Source organism: Coloeus monedula (genome assembly GCF_965178545.1).
Source record: "Coloeus monedula genome assembly, chromosome: 1".
NCBI classification, from domain to species: Eukaryota; Metazoa; Chordata; class Aves; order Passeriformes; family Corvidae; genus Coloeus; species Coloeus monedula.
Window position 1 is genome coordinate 152,705,809 of NC_138781.1, and position 24,190 is coordinate 152,729,998.

General features: G+C 39.6%; 1 protein-coding gene across 3 annotated transcripts in view; it reads right to left on the reverse strand.

The window, feature by feature from the left end:
• Positions 1–19,911, reverse strand: part of ZFAT (zinc finger and AT-hook domain containing) — a 76,595-nt gene extending 56,684 nt beyond the window's left edge. The window contains exons 1-4 of one of the 3 annotated variants that reach the window (XM_082293940.1): positions 19,747–19,911; positions 10,802–10,906; positions 9,710–9,880; positions 3,789–4,049 (exon numbers count right to left, since the gene is read on the reverse strand). In XM_082293940.1, coding sequence (XP_082150066.1) covers positions 3,789–4,049; positions 9,710–9,880; positions 10,802–10,906; positions 19,747–19,765 — 556 coding nt within the window. In that variant the 5' untranslated portion in view covers positions 19,766–19,911. Of the gene's footprint in view, positions 1–3,788; positions 4,050–9,709; positions 9,881–10,801; positions 10,907–11,661; positions 11,736–19,746 lie in introns of those variants that run through there. The other 2 variants (XM_082293942.1, XM_082293941.1) reach the window with 2 other exon arrangements.
• Between the last annotated feature and the right edge of the window lie 4,279 nt (positions 19,912–24,190).

Consider the following 24,190-nt stretch of genomic DNA (forward strand, 5'->3'; position numbering starts at 1 on the left):
TAATTACAGAAGCTAAGAACTGCAGAGGCCGATTGCATCTAGCAGTTATTCCTCTGACCAACATACGTGCAGTTTCAATAGAGTTTTCTAGTGATTTATTTAAACATCCATTATGTTAGGGATTTCAACACATTTCTTGTCAACATATAAAAGACAGCAAAACATTTCATTACTTGGAAACCTCTATGAATATTTGAGCTCCAGCTCAAAACTTTATTATGTTTTTCTCTATAAAGAATATCACATGGAATAACTATATATATATATATTCATATCTTTTCAATATTTACATGCTTAGCATATTTTAGCAATAGCCAAAACATTATTTTGGTCAAAAATACAAACCACTGCATCATACAAGCTGCGATTAAGAAAGTTAACTCCATTACAGCCAGACACAGTGCAAAGTGAAAACATCTGATTATTAACCAGAGCTCCAGAGTGCAAAGCTTTACAAGAAATTAAAAACATGAGAAAGTGGTAAAAAAAAAAAAGAAAACAACACCCAAACCACCAAACTACAGAAACATCTCAGAAGCATTAGAAAAACAGACAAAAGTAATTTCAAGTTGGAAAAGACATGGATAAAAGGAAAAAAAAACCCAGACTCCATGTACTAGGTGAAATGTCAAAGACTAAGTGAGAAGATCCTATAGCCAAAGCTCCTTGTAAATTTTAGCCATCTATTTTGAACTGTGTCTGAAATTAAGTAGATATTTTATTTCCAGAAGATTCAAAGACCTTCAATAAAATCTTCCATCCAGCTCTAAGAAAATTGGCAACAGAGGATTCAAGAAAAAATAATTGCTGATAAAATTATGGGTTCTAAATTGACTCTCAGAGTACAAAAAAGATCTGCCTGTATTTCTAAATACTTCCCTGAAAACATAAGTTTAATAGTAAGCAGGAGTCAGAAAAATCAACTATAATCTAAAGGAAACATTAAGAAACGAGCAGAACAGAAAAAAAGCCCCTCATGCCATGGCATGAACCAGGAAGGCCCTGCAGAGGGATCCAGACAGGCTGATCAATGGACTGCATGAGGTTCAATAAGGCAAAGTGCCAGGTCCTGCCCTTGGGTCACAACTGTTCCATGCAGTGCTCCAGGCTGGGGACAGAGCCTGGAAAACTGCCTGGCAGAGAAGGATCTGGGGGTGTGGGTCAATAACAGCTGAACATGAAGCCAGCATGTGCCAAGGTGGGCAAGAAGGCCAATGGCACATGGCTTGTATCAAATTAATGCGGCCAGCAGGACCAGGGCAGGGATTATCCCCCTGTGCTGGGCACTGGCAAGGCTGTACCCCAAATCCTCTGCTCAGTTTTGGGCCCTTCACTACAAGAAAGACATTAAGGTGATGGAATGTGTCCAGAGAAGGACAACAGAGCTGGGGAAGAGGCTGGAGCACAAGTCTGATGAGGAGCAGCTGAGGGAGCTGGGGGTGTTCAGCCTGGAGAAAAGGAGGCTCAGGGAGGACCTTATCACTCTCTACAACTCCTTGAGAGGAGGCTGTAACCAGGTGGGGGTCAGCCTCTTCTCCCAAGTAAAAAGTGACAGTATGAGAGGACATGGCTGCAAGTTGTGCCAGGGGAGGTTTAGATCAGATATTAGGAAACATTTCTTCATTGAAAAGGTGGTCAGCCATCAGAACAGGCTGTGCAAGGGAAGTGGTGGACTCAGCATCCCTGGAAGGGTTCACAAGGTCTGTGGATGTGACACTTGGGGGACATGCTTTAGTGGTGACCATGGCAGTGCTGAGTTAACAGTTGGACTCAATGATCTTGGATGTCTTTTCCATACTTAGTGATACTGTGATTATGCAAAAGGTTACAGGGAGTATTATAGAGACCCCTAGACAGAGAACACAACACAGAACATGACAGAGAACTGTTCTTGATCATTCCTCAAAGTTTTGAGCTACTGACTGTATTCACACTTTGAGGACAATAATAATGCACATGCTACTTTCATCTACATATTTAGAAACTGAAAAGTTGTCTCAAAGCAGTTCATATGTTTAAGCCAGAAGTGAAAAGTTTTCCTATGATGGGACAGTAACCAGTAGACAGCTGAAGACTGAGTTTCCCAGATGTATTCCAAGGAAGAATCATGTCTTCAGAACAAAACCAGCCCCCAATACCTTCACAGTTTGCAGTCAAGATAGAAAGCTTCCAAAAAACTGGAACCCCTTGTTATTTGTTTCTTATGATTGACTTTGCTTGATTGTTTTGCTTTTACCAGAGAATAAACAAAAAATGTTTCATCTGCCCAAAGCTGAGGCTATTTTCTTTACAAAGAAGGAAAAGGATGAGCAGTTTAGTTTGGAAAATTTGCCAGGGTGTTTTGCAGAGAAACAAACAAAGATAAGATTTAGGAGCTCTAATGAGCTAACAGGTCAAGAACAGGTAATCTGAGTTTATACTTTGACCTGAGAGTTTATTTTAAGAGGACATTAGAAAAGGTAACATTGCTAAAATAATGCAAATGTTGACACTGGACCTAGCACATACAAACAGCAAAGGGCATGGACACTTGGAATGTCAGAGGTAAGACAGCTGGAGTTACTGTCATTATGTGTAGTTGAAAAGTTGTACCACTGATGACAGTAAAATATAAGCAGGTACTTTATCAAAGCAAGGGTTTCTCTGCTCTGTCATTATATTCTAAGCTTACTTTCATTAAGCTTTGCCACAGAAGTTAAACTCTACATACTAGTGTAAGTAAAACAGTCATACTAATTTGTACAATAATGACAGACTGGACATAAAAGGGTAACAAAAAACTGGGAAAAAAAATCAATGGCAAATTTTGTCTACAAGCAGAATCCACAATATCATACTAAGTGACTGTAGCAAAAGCAAAACCTGAATTTTACCATCAACACAAAACTCACATAAAGCTAAGATAATATGGACTAAGTCATTGCTCTGTATGTTACGTGACATTCACCAGAGAAAAGTTAAATAGATAGGTAGACAAGATGATTACTGTATGTCCCTTCCACTTCTCTCTTCTGAATGAATATTCACTGTTGTCTTTTTAAACAGATTTGGGTTCGATGCCCCAGGCCTGTGAGTGTTTAAGAATCCATTTGGACAATGCCCTTAGCAACAGCTTTAACTGTTGGTCAGCCCTGAATTGGTCAGGCAGTTGGATGAGATGGCTGTTGCAGGTTCCTTACAACTGAAAGTAACTCCATCCTGCTCTGTTCTGTACTAAAAATTTGGGAGGTTGAATATATCCAAATCAATCCTAAAGCTAAATTTAAACACTGAAACCTCTTATGCCAATCATTCACATGAAGCTTTGTTAAAAAGAAGAGGGGAATTTTACATTATTTTTTATACAGTAAAAGAAGCCATCCTGAAAAGCAGACTCAAATCTATCAAAAGAAGAGAACAGAAGTCAGGTTTCCCAAGCCACAGGATAGAAGCACCTGTACAGGACCATCCATCCTCACCATTGTGTGATACTCACCTGCATGGCCTATACCACTTCTCACTGAAAATCTGCAATCCCCTTTATGACAAACAGAACAGTTGCTAATGCAAAACAAGCGTTTCAGGGAGTTTTAAGACAATCATTAGTGTAATAAACATTTTGACCACTTTGAAAGAAGGCTAAATACCTTGTCTAAGTTCAGTTTTGCTTCAACATGCTTTTTGTGCTACAAGAAACAGACAACTCCACTCCATTTAAAACCAGCACTGGGGATTCCGAGTCAGGCCTCACGGTGGGAACACACTGTTCCACAACCTGCTTCAAGTATTTTTGCTGCATGTTTTCTTACCTCCATCTCCTTCTTCTTCTCCTTCATTTAGGACAATAATGCAGATGTGCTTAGTCAGCTGACGCGTGTTGGAGAACTTCCGATTGCATTTCCTGCATTCCAGGCTGCCTGCTGAGACTTCAGGCAGTTCTGGGCCCTCTTCTGTCCCAGCAGGAGTTTCTTTGCTTGGAACGGGGTTATTTTCTGCCATGTCTTCATCCACACAAAACTTCTTAGTGGACCCTTTTGGTCTGCCCCTTTTCCTCTTTGCAATGAGAAGCTCTAGAAAAGAAAATTAAAGTTTACTTTAAACTATAATTAAATTCCACAGCTAATTAGCTAATATTCCCGATATTTGAAAAATAGGTGCCTTAAATGAGGTTTGAGAGGCGTTATCACAAAAGCTTAAAAAAGGTTGGCATCACACAAACTTATTTCAAGCAGTGGTATTTGCTGGCATTTCTGGTGGCTGCAAAGCAATAACATTTGTGTCATTGAGATCAGCAGATGTCCAAGTGCCACAATTTTACATAAATTACACTGCAAGCACTCTTCTAGGCTACTGTATAACTCTATCAGCACACGTATTCTACAAATTGCTCTACTGTGTTTCAACAGTCTACAAAAAGCTTTTTAATTTAAATCATTTTCAAAGAAATTATCCAAGTATTGAGATGTAATCAGAGAAAAGCAACTTATATTTTAGAACCAAAAGCTCATTGTCCTTTTAATATAGTGAACAATTACTCCTTAATATTTTCTGTGGTTCTTGATTGTTAGTACTTTCTAGACAAAAGCTGGCATAAAAGATTGTTGGTAACAAATAAATTGCAGAAGTCATCCAAAAAATGTTTCCTTAATTAAATCAGAAGTCATCCACAACTCCTAATAGGTACAATATAATTTTACATTTCCATATTTCTGTAGAGGAAATATTGATGAAATCCACGAGATGCAGGGCACAAAAATGCCCGACAACATAAACTGTATTTTCTGCTTAAGACTTCTCTCATCACTGCTGTAGGATCACAGACACTGATAAATTGAGATTGACAATGTAGAAGTCTGAAAAAACCACAAAAGAGAGAATATTAAAAAAAAATTCTAAACCACAAAAATTTTTCAAGCACAGGTGCCCAAAAACCTTACTGAATTCGTTATTTAGAGCATATGGAAAAATAAATTACTTAAGGAATCTTAAAGGAAGATGATTAAGAAGAACAGAAGAAGGTAGCATCATGTTATTCATAACCTATTCAGCACTCCCTTAAATATACCAGGCAAACACAACCCACATTCGGAGACCACAGCTTTGAGTTAATCATGTAATTACTATCAAATGAAAAAGAAAGCATTCTGTCTTCTTATAGAAGATAGTGAATACCTGCTTAAATAAATGTAATAAAACTGACAAAAACCTTACTATGAAGAAAAACAATTGTTTCCCATAACTTTTTGCAACCCTCCACCAGCATCCTGAACTTCTTTGCTACTCTAGCAAAAGTAGTCAATCATCAGCCAAAAATAAAGGGGTGATTTCAGTGCTCTCAAAACTTCTCTTTGCTACCATTCATGTTACTTTGATATCCATCCATCTGTGATGGATGTATTTGATGCCTTCAGCTGAAGGAACTAACACACAATTAAAATAAACCCAACAAGAATTATCTTTACATCAAGCCATCAAAAGGTCACAGTTTGCTGAAGTGTCAAACCTGAGGAATACAGATGTGGATGCTGGTCAGACTACTACAAAATAATTAAATCCAAGGGCTGGAAGAGTGAATGCAACCACCATATTCTCTGCATATTATATTCTTTTCATTCCTTTACAAAGCAATCATCACATTGCCCAATAAATGGAAATGAAGAAAAATCAGGTCAAAGAGATGCTTCTTCCTGACTGTTTAATGCAAGCTTAATGAAACCCAGAATAGCATTTTCACATTAAGACAGAAATTGAAACAAAATCTTGCATGCAAGTGGAAATAGGAAAACTGCTCCTTTAGATGGCTGGTGATAGAACCTCTGCTGTGGCTTACAAAAATGCAGTTCTTATCACTGTGACTGCTAATGGTGTGGCAAATACACAAAAAACATGCAAATTTTAGAAATGTTTGTAAATGTGTCCACCAGCAGGAGAATTTAAAGCAGTTCTCAAACATTTTAAAAGGTTTGGTGGCAAGACGCAGGCAGCAACAAACACAAGAACAGGAGTGCCCATGTGGGCAACTGACACATCACCAGAAGTTCTGAGGCTTATGACAGTCATTTCTTGGTTTCCTTTTCCCAGGACAGAACTTATCTCAAGCCACTTTGAGTTAACAGAATTAAATTTTTAATGAGGCACATAACCATAAATTCCAGCTGTCTCTCTACCCAGCTTGCCCCCAGGGAGCTCTTCACACTGCATTATACTAATTCCAGCTCAAAGCACCACCTAAGATCAACAACACACAGTAATTTAATAGTAGAACATTGTCATTCATCTGCCAGTACATAACCAACTTAATCAAACATTGCTTGTTAGAAAAAAGAATCTGTTTAACTGTTAAAAATAAAGTAGTATATTAAATAAAAAATAAAAAAAACCCCACCCTATCACTTATTTCAAGGATGCTTAGTCATAAATAGAAGTTTTAAATTGGTCATTAAGAAGACTTTTAATTAAGATTCTGTTCCCTCAAGAACAACTTAGTTGTTTCTGGGGATTTTGCACTCATTACAGACTGACTGAAACCAATCTTTATGCTGACTGCTACTGGATGAGCAATGGCAATATCCAGAAAAGACATTCTGTGCTATGCTGTATAATTATGTACTCCAAGACATAAAAAAAGATACTTCAAACAGAGAGTAATGAATAAACTATATGTCTATTTTGATACTGTTGCTTCACAAGAATTGTTCACATAAGTTTCTCCAATTCAATCAATTTAATATAAAAAGTTTGTCAGCAGTCACAAAACACTTCTGCAGTGTTCACTTAAACATCCTGACCAAATTTTAACAGGTTGAGGCATTATGCAACATGAATCTTTCCCCAAATGCCAGTACTAAAAGCTTACATTTCATCAGTTACAACAGCACATGGCCATATTCAGAATCTTCTGCACAAGGTGTCACACAAATGCATGCAAATAAATCTCATCCCCAGATGTATTTTGTTACTGTTCTGTGTTTGTATCACAGCACCTGCAACACCTCCTACCCCTCAGGTGTGAATGCAGGCTCTGGCTGCATCCTGTGTTCAGGCAAGGATGAGGCTGATGCACAGGCCATGGTTTTAAGTGACCTGAATAAACTAAAACTCCTTGGAGGAAATTATGATACTCAGACATTCTTCAAGGTTTCAGAACCAACAGTGCCATGTATCACATAATCCAGATATAGCCCAAAACAAACAAGAATCCATCGGGGAGTAACAGTATGAATAGATGAAGACAGGCCCATTGATGCTGCCCCTCAAATCCTCACCAATCTGACTAAGCAAAAGCAAAAGAGAGCTGAGTTTTTGCACTTTGAAGGAAATGGAGATCATTGTGAACAGTCACGAAAGGAAGCCCTAGGCTACACAGGAGTATGAATGATGACAGTTACCAGGTAAATACCTGCCATTTCCCAAACAATGATGTCACACTCCATTGCTGGAGAAAATGTGACCTGTGCATATATGTCCAACAGCAACATCTCCCTGGCATCCTTGGTCCCACTTAATAAAAAAATGTTAACATCATTGTGCCAAAATGTCTAGGACAAATCAACTCTAAATAGGTCATGGCTTAACGATGGGAAAGTGGAGTGGCTAAACAAAATTCAGCAGAAAGCACTGTAAATAAAGTAACATTAGAGTAATATACATGTATTACATGCCTAGCACTTTACTTGTCCCCAGTACTTATAAAATCATTAATTTATTAGTCAGGCAGAATAAAGAGCTCCATTAGCAAGTCAGCATTCACTCCTCTATCCCAACTCTGGGTCAGCTACAGCATTTACCAATACTTGGGAGAGAAATTACACTTTCAAAGGACAAAAATATGTTCATCTATTAGTCACTAAGTACTAAAAGTTGTAATTTCTCAGACTGTCATTCACCAATTACTTCTCCTTTCAGTGACAATACTGAATTACTAACAAAGACTGGTTCACTGACAAATAATTGTATACTATAAACTTTCTAAATTTCATCTGCTGCAGATGCCATAGCAGGAGGGTAAAATTGATGCTTTGAAAGAAGAACTCTTTCCAAATCCTATGTTCATCTGTAGAATGCCCCATTTTTTTTTTTTAAATAGAACACAGAAAATAATTGAATGGGACTTCAGAACCCTCTTCTCCAATCAATCTGTCTGATGGGAAAGGAGAATTGCTAAAGTATGCCTAGATTATGACTTGAAAACTATGCAAAAGTAATTTACCTTGACATTCTTACTGACAGCAGATGGCAAAGGGTTGAGCTACATAACCTGATAAAGGTGGCACCATATGAACACATCAGATGAATAAAATTATTCACCAAGAATAATGAGAAAGATAAATTATGCATATATAATTTAACATAAGAATGTCATGTTTTACATAAGATTTGCAGAGTTATTTTCTTAAAAGCTATTTATGTCTAATTTCTGTTGTTTCAGATCATAATGGTAATTACAAACTATCCTCATAAATGTATAATGCATGCTGAACACATACAATACAGAAAGTGAAGACACTCCTGACAAAAATGCAAAGAGAAGTTTACAGAAGAGCCTTTTTACTAAAACAAATAAGAATATGTTACACAGTACAAGTCTCACTGTGCTCAGAAACATACGTAGTGAAGGGATAACAAGAAAGAATGATTTGACAAAGGAAAATGCATCTTGCATGAGGAATTAATTCTGTGCAATTAAAATAAAATTAGAATGGCATTTTGAAACCTGTTTAGATATTTATTCATCATCTTCTGATACACTGGTAATTTTGAGCATTGTGTAAAATAATAATCTGGTGTGATTTTTCCTCACCAGCCACCTTAGGAGACAGCAGCTCTAGTGAAATACTGTACGACCATTATTAGAAATATCTTCTTACATTGATGAAGTTAGTATAACTACTGAATTACTCTGGTAAATAAGTGAAGAAACATTACATGCATACGTTAACACCAAAAAAATCTTTAAGATATGATATTAGAGTAGGTTTGATCCATAGGCACATAAGTTTTTAAAATCCAGAAGTCATAATGATTGAAAAATCCTAGTATTTGTGTTAAATAATAGGTTTGCCAACAATATAAATCCATTACTCAGTAAGGGCATAAAAGAGGATAAAAAGTCTGAATTATTTTGAACCCATTGCTAATATTCCAAAGGACTGCAATTATAACCAGTTAAAAATGGAATGGAATGAATGTTACTTCTTTCACTGCAGAGTGGAATTTTTATGTGTAACTAATTCAACCTCTGATTGCTTTATTTACCAGCGTCAATAACAAAAACACAGTTATAAATTACAAATCGTGCCACTACCTTTTTGGAATAGAAATACTAACACTACATGAATCACAACAAACAGGTTAGACAACTCAAAAAGGACATCTAAGCCTCAAGACACACTCTCACCCATGGTGTCCTGATTGCTTTCCACTGCTGTTAGACAATCTTCCCACAGCTACTACAGAACTCAAATTAAAGCTGTAGGAAGCAAACTTTGCTATACTTGACACTGAAAATTAATGAGCCAGTGCCACTGTTCCCTAAGACACATTCAGTTTATCCATATCTGTCACATGATCTATTCTGTGCTGAATGAAATTCAGGGTAGCAGTGTACAGTGATTATTATAAAAACAAACTATGTAAACCATTCTATGCACAGTGCAGAGTCACCACCACAGGTTTTATTAAAGAAATACATAACACTGAAAATTACATTCCTCTCAATTTATGAATGTACCTTCTCCATCTTTGCTTGTGTTTGTGGGGACTGTTAGAGGTTGGAGAGGAATAATGATGTCATCCACACTGGTCCCTTCTTCTGTGTGTTTCTCGGAGACATGAGACAAAAGTTCGGACTTATTTGGTGAAAATAAGTTACAAAGCTTACACATGAAGATGGAATTGATCCCTGAAAAGCAAGTTTAGAAACAAGGAGTTAATATAATATTTTCAAATGTAAGTTATTTATATTATCATGAGTTACTGGGAATTTGATTCAGTCAACATAATAACTATAATTTACTTAATACATTTAACAGACAGCAATGAGGTGAAATGACAAATGTTAAATCACTAAATGAACACATTCATAATACATCCCAAAATAAATTAATTTAAGAAATGGGTAAACTCCTAGATAGATCCCCACAGGACAAAAAATTTCTTCTGGCTGAAATATTAGAAATGTTCTAACATGACACAAAAGGAAGCAGAAAAGATTAAGACCTTTCTCCCCATACAGCCTCAAACATCATTATAATTTTATATATTTTCAAACACATGGTAAAATTATATGTAAGACAGGACATCCTCATCAAGTTCAGTTAAATGTTCCTGTTGATTTAAGAAAAACAAACATACAAAAAAAACAAAACAAAGCTAAAAACCTTCAAAGCAGCAGCAAATGAAGAACATCACTAAAACTCCCCGTGGTCAATGCTTTAAACAGAAATTTGACACAACTTTTTAGGCAAAACTTCATGGGTTTTTTTAATTCACAGGTACTTGAAGCATGATGTGAAAGCAAAGCCTCAATAAAGTAAATAACAATAAAGAAGGATTAATATAATCCCACATAAAAAAGCTCAAAAATTTTGGCCAGAGAAATTCAGAAAACTTTGTTTTCTAACACTTCAGTCTTGTGGCTTAATGGTTTGATTTTTCAAGAGTCCCTACACCCTTCAGGATCCAATGAAACCTAAGAACAACCAAGAACCAATTTTAACAGCACACTTGTTCTCCAGCTTCATGTAAAAAGCTCTGGCCCAGAGACCAGTTCCAATTACTACTCTCCCTCCACCTCCCTAAAAAATTAGGGACATACACCCACCTGAAATCAAACTGGAACAAGCAGCACTTTTGAGGTACAAGTCAAACCACAGATCACTGGATAAGTACAGAAATAAAGTGATAGTTTGTGAACTTTGGGATGAACCTGGGAATAAGAGAACAGGGAAGCTGTATTTTGGGACCTATTTTCAAAATAATCCTAAGCACTACCTTACTCAACATTATTCCATTTCCTTCATGACACACTAATTATACAGTTCACCCCACTCAAAAAAATCCTTCTTTAAGGTGTCCTGAAAGTTAAGAACAGCAGAGGTGTCTCTTTTGCAGGCATTTGAAATATAACAGAAGCACAGCTCAAAACTAAAAGGCAGATTATACCTTCATCTCTTTCAAAAGATCTCTGAAAAAACAACTCCAGTACTGCTCCTATTGTTTGAAATTTCCTCAGTATTACACACGAGCAGCTATGTAAGTGTACGGTACAATCAACGTGTTCTTAGGAGCTCGGCTGGGCTCCTTCTCAGGCATTCTACTGTCTTGAGCACACAGATATTTCTGTTTTGATTCCAGTATGTTGAAATGTTCCTTTGAACTAGTTCTGCTCTAGTTAGCATTAATCTTTTTTTTTTTTTTTTTTTTTTTTTTTAAGGGAATGAAGCCTGTTATTGACCCAGTGGATGACAGCTGCTCTCTTTAAATGTAAATGCACCATAAAACCTATGAACATTTATCTAAATGTTTAACTAACTGAAATTCCATGATTTAGCTGACATTTCTGTTTTGAGGTTTTCTTTGTCACTGTTCGTGCTTCCTGTCCTGCTGGCTGTTTTCCCTAGAAGTTCGGGCTCAGTGCTTTGTCTCCTGTCTCCTCCTTCAACAGCTGCAATGGGTACTCACACACCACTTTATCTCTCACTCCTCCCAGCGAGGACTTGAGGAGGGGCAGAAGAGCAAGAAGAATCCCCGGAAGCTTCTGTGGATGTTTAAAGTGTTTGATTACCAACATCACCAAACAGAAGTAAAGCTGGACAAAACCCAGAAATGGACAGCCCAGCAGGCAGAGGACAATGAGTGTCAGTGAAGGTGCAGGAAGCACCAGGAGAACACACAGAAGATGCATGAGCTTCACTCAGAGGTGAGATGGAAACCAAACAGAGTAAAGGAATTATTTTAGGAAGAATGACTTGAAAAGGAGGTCAGAGAGCAGAGAAAAAACTTTGCTGATCACCAGACTAAACAAGTATGGAATAAGCAAACAATAATTGATTACCCAGCTGCTAATTAGGCAGTGTAGCAATAAAGCAATGAATTATAGTCAATTAAGTGTAAAAATCAAATAAGGAGTAAGTTAATTAACTATGCATGGAATCAATGACTAATTAGTGAATAACTAATTATGTAGGAAATCAACAGAGCAATTAATTAGGCAGCAATTAAATATGTGGAGAAAGAAAGGAACAGTAATCAAGTATGCAGGTACACAAACATCAGGAAATTCAGCCAAAACCAATCTGGGACATTCTGTTCACTAAACATGCTTTGTGGTAATTCATTACCTTCAGTTTGCCCCTATAAACTGTGCTAAATATATATTGAAATAAATAATACCAATAATTTTCTTCTTAATTGACTATGTAGAAAATAAAGCTACAACATAAGCAAAGCCTTTTTTTTAATTCTTCCAAAACCCTCAGCATATTGCTTAATTAGTAGGGCTTTTTTTCTTCACACTAAGTATATCTACAGCAAAGGAAGTTTAACAAATGGATTACTAAAAACAAAGAACAAGCTGCAGACTAGGAAGCAGATTCCCTGATTCCCAATGCCCTTCAATAAGCATAAACCAGTATCTGTCCTGTTCTGCTTTAAAGCTGGAGTGGGGAAGAGGGAAGCGGGAAGAAAGAAACACTTATCTTGGAAAGATCACTGAAATTAACAGTACGTAAGTGAATCAAGGAATATATTATTGTCATGTATACTTTTAAACACTGTATGACAAAACCTAGTCCAGAGTCAATTTTAACTAACCAAAACCTTTCATTTTGCATAAAAGGAAGGCTCAGTGTTGGGTATTATTTTATTTTTAATAACTACTTTTACAAGACACACAGAGCAAGGACACAAATCTGTATTTATATGCCCTAAATCCTTCTAATAGATCCAAAACTTTTCTCCCCTCCTTTCAAAGCAGACAACAGTTAACGACTTCTGTAAGTGCCTTTGAAGTTCTGCAGCTGTTAAAAGGAACTAGAACTCCACAATTAAATACAAAATTTAAAAGTCACTGGATATTTGTTGGCCTGTGGAAAAAGTTGATAGGATGCATAACTACACATGTGGTCAACCTTTATAAAATAGACAGCAATGAAATTCAGAATATGAATAATTATTTCTTTCCTTCTAAACTTATTGCAGAGCTGAGACAAACTTTGTTGCCTCACCACCATCAAATTCTTAACAGGAACTTTCTGCAATTAAAAATCTTATTCATCAGACTAGGACTTGGTCTTGGGCTTTTTTTTTCCTCTTTCTGCTGTTTCCGTACAGATACCAAATACAATAAAAAGTGGGCACAACTATTCCAATCAAATTATTTGTTTGTGAAAGAACTTTTCACACACAAATGTTGAGCATGTAAGATATTGAAGTGTCTAAGAACAATAAACAAGACTTTTTCTATTTAGGTAGAAGCATTGAAATATGAGGTAGCAGTTAATATGAAAGCAGCATGCAAAACGCCAATAACTTGTTTAAGACAAGCAATACTATTTCTTAGTAATAAAACAGTTTGAACTGAACATAAAAGAATGGGAAAACACAGTAGAAGGAATTATGATATACTGTACTACTATCAAATACTTAAAAAATATTTTACTTATCAGATCTTACTCCTCTGAGCATGGTAGCGGCTTTTCATCTTCAAAGACATTTCAAACATCCAAAATTTTCCCAAACATATTACAATGCATCTCTGACTTTTATTGCTTCACCTCCAGGACACTTGTTTGTTGGTTTTGCAGTTTTTTGTAGGATTTTTTTGTTGTTGTTGCTGTTGTTTTACTTAAAATCTACTTTTTATGGACCTCATAACATTTTAATCATTATTTTAGTAAAGATGCTGGTATAAACTAATTTTATTTCTCTTCATTAAAGAAAAAGATTTAAAAAACCAATACTGGTTTCTGGCTATTTTCTCTATTTTGATTCATCAAGAAATTAATATCCAGTATTACAGGACATCTCTTGAATCAAAAGCATTATCCTTGGTAAGTGTTAAAAAAAAATAAGTATATGAAGTCTATAAAACAAACTATTTGCTAACCATATCAGAAGTGGCAGGTGGAGAATCAAAAGCTATTTTAGGGCTTCCTTCATCTGAATTTGGGCAATTCTAAACAGTAAGCAACAGTTTCCTAATTCACCAGCACAAAATGACTGCTGAGACAAAAGCAGCAGCGCCGAAAGCATTCAATCAAAGAAAAGGAGCCCCTGACCATGACTGTTCTCACTCTTAGTTGCTCAATCAAAACTCAGCACAATTTAATTATCTTTAGTTAAGTGCCACAACATTTATTTTAACGGAAAGGAAGAATGCTACAGCAATGTTGGTACAGGATGCATTCCTGCAAAAATGAAAAGATAATGGTAAAATCAACACCACTTAATATGGTTTTATGGAAAACCCAGTCATATACATTCACCATTTTTCCTAGCCAGGCCATAAGTGAAGTTTACTCAAACTACATCTGTAGAGGCTCTCAGACATTGCATACAAGACTAAATTACACTGAAGTTTGTGAACGTTCATGATTAAGAAATAATGTATTTTAAAATCCCTACCTTTCCTGTGAGGGTGGTGAGGCACTAGCACAGGCTGTCCAGAGAACTTGTGGATGCCCCGTCCCTGGAAGTGTTCGAGGCCAAGCTGGATGGGGCCCTGAGCAATCTGATCTAGTGGAAGGTGTCTCTGCCCATGGCAGGTGGGTGGAATTGGGTGATCTTTAAGGTCCCTCCCAACACAAACCATTCTGTGATTCTATGATCTAGACAATGCAAATATACCAAGACTGAAAGAAAGAAAGAAAAGTGCACTAGTTAAGGTGCCTGGGATATGAATTCATGATGGTGCTGTTGCAAGCAGAACTAAGTTAGCAGCTCTGTATATATCCAAGAGAAAATTACAATTTGAGAAATAAAAACAGAGGAGCATCAGGCTTTACCCAAGCAAAACTTCAAGGGAGTATGAAAGTGGTTTTAAATCAAGACTGAAGGGTAGGTGACAAGTGCAAAAGACCACAAAGATGAAGGAGATTCACCTTGCAGCAGCAAAAATCAGAGACTACTTTCAAATGAAGGATGATACAGAAATCAGTAAAATTTTTGCAGGAAAGAACAAAACAACTTCTTAGGTTTGTTTTTGTAGTTGCTTTTAAAAAAAAAAATAAACCTACATACTACTACAATAATGCAAGAAGCCTAATACAGTGGCAAAGTTGGAATGCCTGGTTGTAGACAAGGATTACTGACATTCATGCATTCAAATAAGCTTCTGATAAACATTGTTGTAATGCCAGTGGGTCACTACCACTACCAAAATATCGATGACAAAGTAGGATGTATTATTTTAAGGAAATAAGGCCTGTTAAAAGCAGCTTAGGGTCAAATCTGATTAACAGGCTATTTTAACAAGTAACAACTACTGAGAAATTTAAATACAGCGTACAGAAAAGCACAGTGTAAGGACTACACATGAGCAACAATCTGACCACAGGGGTACAAATGACTGTGGCACACTGGAGGGGATAGAAGAGGTTACAAAGACAGAAACAACATATTGTAGGTTTTAATTAGCCTTATGCAGAGTGGTTAAACCTCAGGTCAGGACAGGATGCCAAGGTTAAACGTTTAAATGCCATTACTGACTGTTTAACCCAGCGAGCAGTCAGGGAAACCACAAGAGGAGAAACAGTTCTTGACTTTATCAGAAGTAAAACACAGGACCCTTTTCAAAGTGATATTATTTGAGAGTTACTCTGTAACCATGAGTAAAATACTACTCAAAAGCCCTCTTACGAGAGTGATAAAGAGCCAAAGGTTTGCATTTCACTTCAACAATGCAAACTATATAAAGAAAAAAAGCATCTTTAACAGAACAAACCACAAAAAGGACTAAAAAAGTTCCAAGACAAGTTAAATCCTTGAAATCAGCATGAAGGCTATTTAAAAGCATCAGATTTGATGCTAATCATCAAAGAAGGTTTTAGAAACACGAAGGAAAAATCTAGCACAGCTAAATAGCAGTGAAATGAACTTTCAGTAGAAGAAAACATCTTTATAGAAGTTTTGTAAAATGAGGAAAGCAACGGAAGATTTAAATTGTGTCAAATTTAATGTAAAAACACAGTGAGGCAGGTCATTAAGGGCAATTCTATCAACTTAAAAAAGAAAAAGCAGAATGGAGCAACATTTTAAAAACATCTCAATAGTAACAGGCCTGCCCAAGAGCCTGTGCAATGAAAAGTAATCTGTATAGGAAAAAGACTCTTCAAAGAAAGTGAGCCCGTAGCAAACCAAGTGTTTCAATCTGCTGTCATTTTATAATGGCTTGGAGAGGTTTTCTGTAAAAGATCTCTCAATTATAGCAAACACAGCCTCAAAACAAGGCTAGGAACTGTACTCCTCAGAAACAAAACCTTACAGTTAAAACAGGCAGACCTATAAAACAGATGGTCCTATAATACAAAGACCTATTAAAAAAAAAAAAAAATCCATACTGGGCTTACAACTTTGGCTATTGCTCCTCTACCAGAATAATCATAATCATCATCCTTAAAAAGTGCAGAAATAAGGAAGATCAACAACACAGCATAGTAGGCAGTTAAATAAATTAGATTTTTTTTTGCCTGAGAAGGATGGAATCGAGGACTAGAGAAAAGGCAAAGTGTAAAATGAGGAACTACAAAACCATGTGTCATGAAGGACATGATCCCTCTGAAACTACTACCTGTGTTATAGCTGATCTCTCCCTGCTACTGCAACTCTAAGGCAGGTACACATCCACTTGGTGTCCACAATTCTTAGAAGTTGACCAGGAAGCATCAAGTTGAAAGAGAATGGTCAGGGCTCAGCAAAGCCCATAAGAACGTCTAAGACCATATTCTGGACAAGTATCACTGTGTGCATGCCCTGCTCTTACACTTTTCTATTTAAACATGCATCCTGAGTGGCTGTTAGGCACATGAAATATCAGGAGTGAAACAAAATTAAGATCCAAACCATTCAATACTTTCTGACACTGTATTTTGTACATCACAATAAGAACACTGCCTAACATAAACCTTAATGTAGCTCAGTTATTCCAGCATTCAAACAGGATCCTTTCTATGTTTGAGGTCCCAGAGGTGGACACAGCACTGCAGGTGGGGTCTCACAAGAGCAGAGCAGAGGGGCAGAATCCCCTCCCTCAAGCTGCTTTGGATGCAGCCCAGGACACATTTGGTTTCTAGGCTGCCAGAGCACACTGCTGGGTGATGTCTAGCTTCTCACCCACCAACACCCCAGTCCTTCTCCTCAGGGCTGCTCTCAATCCATTCCCTCCCCAGTCTATGTTTGTGCTTGGGACTGCCCCAAGCCAGGTGTAGGACCTTGCACTTGGCCTTGCTGAGCTCCACAAGGCTCACCCAGCCCTCTCACATTTTCATCTAAACCAAACACATTGTATTTAACCAGTCTGAAACTATTTTTGAAAAGAAACTTGCATTTGAAACTAGGAGTTTAACTGATGATGGTAAATAAAAGCACATGTATTTTTCTGTTTTACACACCCCATCTTTACATATGCTCCTGGAAAAAAGTTAAATAAAGTTCTCTAAAAGAAGACAACTGTCTCTACACATTTATGTTGGCTAAAATATACAAAATTCAGGACTTGGATATAACATGGATTTAATAGGATATTCAAATAACTAGGAAATTAAATTATTTTCAGTTTAGAATAATCGCTTTATCAAACATATAAACAAGACAGCTTTTCCATCATTAAGGGGAAAAAAAAAAGCCAGAGTAAATATGTTGATAGCAAGACATTTTTATTTTCGTGTTCTAAGATCTCCCTCATGTGGCTAAACACAACATTACTGAAGGTTCCACTGAAATACACTAATACACGATATCAAAATGTGTAAGGTGCACTATCAGACACCAAAACCACTCAGAACCCTTCAAAGAATAAGCACAAACTACGTGATCAGCCATCGACTTCAGGACGCACTTCAGGAAACACTCTGAACCTGATTTTTGAAAGCACCCATAATGGAAATGCATCTGAGGTCAGATACGCCTCAGCAGCAATATCAAAAATACTGAACACTCAGGACAGTTATGCATTCAACCACACTCAAAACACTTTTTATTAAGACAAATGTGCTTGAATAAATATGAATTTATTAGTAGTACTAGTAATAAGAGAATTATTTCTCACTGAAAGCTGGATCCCAGAATATAAAGCAGTCCTGGAATGCTTTTACAATAGTCCTTAAGTAACACAGCACCTGTTGGCTATTCTGCTACTCAGTTATTCTCCTGATAGTGCAATTCTCATTGGTATACAATACTGTTTCACAGAATCACAGAATAGATGGGGTTGGAAGGGACCTCTGGAGATCATCTAGTCCAACCCTCCTGCCAAAGCTGGATCACCTAGAGCAGGTGACACAGGAATGCATCCAGGTGGGTACTGAGTATCTCCAGAAAAGGAGACTCCATGACCCCCCTGGGCAGCCTGTTCCACTGCCGTCCTCAACATAAAGAGGTTCTTCTACATGTTGTAGTTGAAATTTCTGAGTTTTAGAATACGTCTGTTGCCCCTTAGTGGTGCTTTGAGTTGTAAACTATCCATCAATACTTTGTAGGACAGGTAGAAATAACGCAGGATTCCAAAAGTTAAGAAGTCAGCTCGGGGAATGACAACCAGAAGCCAAATTTGAATATACAGGGTAATTAGCAGGCATTCAATTATTGCGACATCACTTCACGAACTTGTACTGCAACAGCACATAGGGATTGTGAAATGCAGAAAGCACATACACAGCACTCCTAAGGCTGTTACCTCTGTGACACTTTTTTCACTGCTGGAATGAAACCCAGGCCAATACAAGGCACATAAAGGCATGAGATGACAGTGCACTGAAAACATCTTTAACACATCTTAAACATTTGCCTTCTGCAGATAAACTCTGGGGACCTTGAGCTGTTTACACTATTTACAGCGGCTGCCAGAGGAGCTCACGAGCGTTTCAAACCGAGGTGAGCACAGAACCATGGAATCACGGAATGGAAAGGGATTCGAACGGACCTCAAAGACCATCCAGTCGCAACCCCCCTGCCATGGCCAGGGACACCTCCCACCAGACCAGGCTGCTCAAGGCAACCTGGCCTTTGAACACTGCCAGGGTTGGGGCATCCACAACCTTCCTGGTCAACCTGTTCCAGAGTCTCACCACTCTCACAGTAAGGGATTTCTTCTTAACATCCAGCCTAAATTTCCCCTCTTTCAGTTTGTACCCATTATTCCCTGTCCTGTCACTACAGTTCCTCACGAAGAGAAACCTCTCCGCCTTCTCCGCAGGCCCCCGTCACATCCTGTAAGGTTGTTATGGGGTCTCCACGCATCAAATCGGCACCAGCAGCAGCTCCCAGTGCTTCCCGACTCGCTGCTAAGCGGCAGCCTCGGGACGGGCAGCCGGGGAACAGCAGGACTCCTAGGTTCGGCCTTCCCGAGTCCTCCGTCCGCTTCCCGAAGCCCCCACAGCCCCCCAGGTCCGCCAGCAGCGCCGGGCGACGGATTCTGGGGCGGCCGCCACACTGGGAACTACTTGTCGTGCGGAAGGAGCGTTACCGCAGCCCCGCCGGAACTACTTCTCCGAGCCCGCCGCGCGGGGATCCGTGCGCGCTCCCCCGCCCGCCCGGCCCGGCCCCGCTCACCTGCAGCCGCCGCCTCCATCGCCGCGGGGGCTCAGCGGGACAGCGCGCCGGGAGCCGAGCGCGGCCCGCTTGGAAAACAGAGTGAGGGAAAAGAGGGGAAAAAAAAAACCAACAACGAAAATCGGGTCCCCGTGCGGCGCCTTATGGCGAATCTGCCGCGGCCGACACGGCAGTGGCCGCTCGGCTCGGCTCCGCGGGGCGGAGCGGCGCCTGCGCAGTGGCGGCCGCGCGTGGCCGCGTCCCCTTGAGGCGCCGCCCGCGGGCTGAGGGAGCGGCGGGAGGAGGATGAGGGACGCGGGGACAGCCGCGACACCCCGCCGTCATCTCCCCGTACCCTTCTGAGCACCCGCCGCCCGCCCCAGGACCCTGGGAGGCCGGGGCTGCTCAGCTCAGGTTGACACAGCCCCGGCATACTAAAGGCGTTTTAATTCACCACCTGTGGGTAAAATGTGTTTTTATGAGCCTGGTACTTTAGCACGTACGAGGTAGTCATAGAATGTACTGGCTTTGTAGGGACCTTAAAGACCATGTCGTTCCAACCCTTCTGCTATGGGCAGGGAGACCTTCCACTAAACCAGGTTGTTCCAAGCCACATCCAGCCTGGCCTTGAACACTTCCGAGAGTGGGACATCCACAGCTTCCCTGGGCAATATTGAGTCTGATTGACTCAAGAATCTGCAGAGTCTTGCCATCCTCACAGTAAGGGATTTCTTCTTAATTTAAACCTACCTTCTTAGGTAAGAGCTGTGATCATGGGGACCCAGGGCATGTGTCCCTTGTCCTCTGTGCCACCACAGGTAACTCAGACAGGACTATATGAACAAACACCCTTGGTGTTTATGGGCATGAAAAGGCAAGTGTGAGGAAGCAGGGTCGTTTGTGTGTAAAAGTCGCCTCTCCTCGCTGGTGTCACACTTCTGCTAGCCCTGCACTGAGCTTTGCTCCATACAGGTACAGCATGGCAGGGCCAGGCTGGGTCTTAGCCCCCAGCAGACAGACGGGGCAGCTTTACTTTACCAGTGTTCACCCCATCAGTGCGTCTCTTACTCAGAGTGACTTGCATGAGACAACTCTTACAAAAACATGTTCTTTAGAATTTGTGTCAGAGATCCAACCAGAAGGCAGAAGGGAAAGACCAGACCTCTCCAGAGGCTGTCGTTGCTCCTCTGCAAAATTTGCCTCCTCTGACCAGATGCAAATAACAGAGCAATATTTTAGCAGAGTCATCAGTGGGTGTTCTGACCTCATGAGAAACAACATTGGGAACCTGTTTTAGCCTGCAGCCTTGACCTGCCCTCTTCACTTTCTAGACTCCTTGTGCCCCTTTCTGCCCCTCTTCCTACCCACTGCACATATCTTCTCGAGAATGTTTCATACTTCTAGGAGCAATAAAGATGAAAGCACACTTATGCTCAGGCACACACTGCCCATGAAAGGAAGGGACTGTGCTCTTTTTTGGACATGAATAATATTCATCCTTACCTTGGCATTGAAAGAACATTCTCTGGTCCTTGAGTCACTGAGCCTCACTACAGCAAGTGGGGTGGATTCTCCTGCCAAGAAAAACACTTGTCTTCACATAGAACCACTGGCTGAGCATCAGCATGCCACATGGTTTACTTTTTACATACAGATACTGCATACGGTTCTGCTTTGCACAACCACAAGCCTGTTTAAAAGGCTACATTAATGAAGGCTTGTTCTTTACCTAAGACAGCAAATCAGAGTTAGAATCTCTGAGCTGTACTGCCTGTCCCAGTCAAAATGTTTGGGAGGTCTGTCTGTTGGATGTCAGAGAAGAAAGAGGAAAGCTATCACTGTTGGGGTGCCTGGTCAGGTCACAGAGCCTCATGAAGCAAAGTTTTTGCAGCTCTGAATAAACAGTTTCACAGCTTAAACAAAAATGCCCTCAAGTTCTTCCAAGTGCCATCATATCAGAAGCCACATAACTCATCACCAGCAGAGTTCAGCTGCACCACACACAACACAGATCCAGGCACTGGGATAAGCAGCATCAGGTGTGAGGCCCTCTCAACACAGCAGTGATTCCTTGGGCTGTTCCATGCAGGACCTGGACTTCAATGATCCTTGATGGTCCCTTCCAACTCAGGATATTCTGTGATTCTATGAACAGTTCCTGTCTTAAGGGAGAACCTGATCCCCGTCTGTTCATCTCATTCTGTCACAGTTTCCTTATTGACAAAATTCAAGGCCCACACTTCCCATGCTTTCCCTGTCCCTCCTGCACATTCACTTGCCTGACCTCTTTTGTTGTTTTTCAGGTCCCAGTCCCAGTTTTCATTCACAGGAAAATCTTTCCTGTTTTTCTGAAGTGCTCTTTCCAGATGCTTTCAGCACTTTCTCTCTCACCCCTGATGTCTCTCTAGCCACTTGCAGATAAGCTCCTGCACACACAAGTGTTTATCAAATACAGCTCCTAGTTCCCTCTCTTCAGCCCACTGAGTAGCTCCTTCTCATAGCCTCCATGCTTGGCTGGTATGAGTTGACTTCTCCTGAATCAACTCTTGTAGAATAATAATAATAATAATAATCATCATCATCATCATCTCTGCCAAGTGCTAGAGAATGCAAAGTTCAAATATAGAGCAAGTTCAGTATTGCACAGGGCTTCAGCCTGCGTATGGAGCTGGAATCCATGAACAGAGTGTGGATGGCCTTACTGAGGACATACCAGATGCTGACTTCTCCTTTTCCCAGTTACATGGTTTGGCTTTATTCACAAATAGGAAAAGAACTTGACTGAAGATGTGTATTCCCAAGTGTGAAACGAGAGTGCAGCGTGCTTGGCTGTTCCATAACAGCCCTACAGAATTAAGGTGGTAAAATCAATCAAAAATTAGAATTAGTACTGCTTTGTACAGCTTTCATTTCCATTTGGTTCTGCATAAGCTATTTCTGGGAATCTTTTACATCCCACAGTCATACACTGCATTTGTTCAGAAACTCTGACTCATTCAGCGTTGCTGACGTACCTGACCTAGATATGAATGAGGGCTACACAGCACAGGGGCTCGTCTGTAACACAAGACTCTGCCTCATTTGTTACAGAAGCTGGAAAATGTTGAGAAGTAAACATGAGGTTTTATGAAGGGAAATTAGGAACAGATTTCTCTCACAGAGTTCATTCATTTATGATACAAAACCAGTGTTCATTAAATGCATCTTTCTCCTTTTCTGCTTCTTCACTGTGGCATTTGCAATGTGCTTTGAAAAGCTTTATGTATTTCTATAGTTGAAAATTTTAGCATTGGTGCTTAAATGTGATAATTACTTTTAAACCCCCTTATCCTGGATGACTTACATTGAAAATACCCAGTTAGGGAAACTTTACCCTAAACTTCAGTGCTTCACTTTCCCTTTTTTCCCCCGTGAGCATTTTGAGAAAATAAAGTCATTTCTGTTGAAATAGCAAATCAATAAATGTCCCATAAGCACCCAAAACAAAATGAGACAAAGCTCTGTTGAGGGAAGACACAATAATTGGCTAAATGAAGCAGTTGTCCTGTGAGAGAAAACAGTAAATTATGTGATTGTGACCTAAGGATCTGCAACAAAAAATACCAACAGAGGATAAAAACAGACATATGCTGACAACCTTGATTTAGATGCTTAATGACCTTCCAGTGCTTGAATTTCCAACCTGATTTTTATTACCAATATTTTAAGACAAAAATCCTTTAGCATTTTATGAAGTAGAGTGCATAAAGCATTCTAGCAGGAGAGCAGAACTCATAGATACAACAAGCTAAATATTGTAAGAAACAGTGTAAAATAAAAAATCTTCAACTTTGTGTGCACTTGCTGTAGAATGGAAAAAAACCAAAACATCTGTCTGGGTCTTTTATTAATTACACAGTACACAAACACTCTACTGCATTTCAGTTTCCTGTACTTGCTTGCGAACAATTCCCTGGGCAGCTTGTTCCAAGGCCTAACAACCCTTTCTGTGAATATCCAATAATACCTAACCTAAACTTTGCCTGGTACAACTTGAGGCCATTACCTCCTGTGGCTTGTTACTTGGGAGAAGAGGCCAATTCCCATCTGGATACGCCCTCCTTTCAGGTAGATGTAGAGAGCAATTAAGTGCCCCCTGAGCCTCCTTTTCTCCAGGCTGAACATCCCTGGCTCCCTCAGCTGCTCCTCATCAGACTTGTGCTCCAGACCCTTTCCAGCTCCACTGTTCTTCTCTGGACACACTCCAGCACCTCAATCTCTTTATTGTAGTGAGAGACCCAGAATTGAACACAGCACTTGGGGTGTGTCCTCACCAGTGCCAGGTACAGGGGGACAGTCAGTGCCCTGGTCCTGCTGACCACACTATTGCTGACACAGAAGGCCAGGAGGCCACCAGCCTCCTTGCCTACCTGGGCACATGCTGGCTCATGGTCAGCTGCTGTTGGCCAGCATCCCCAGAGCCTTT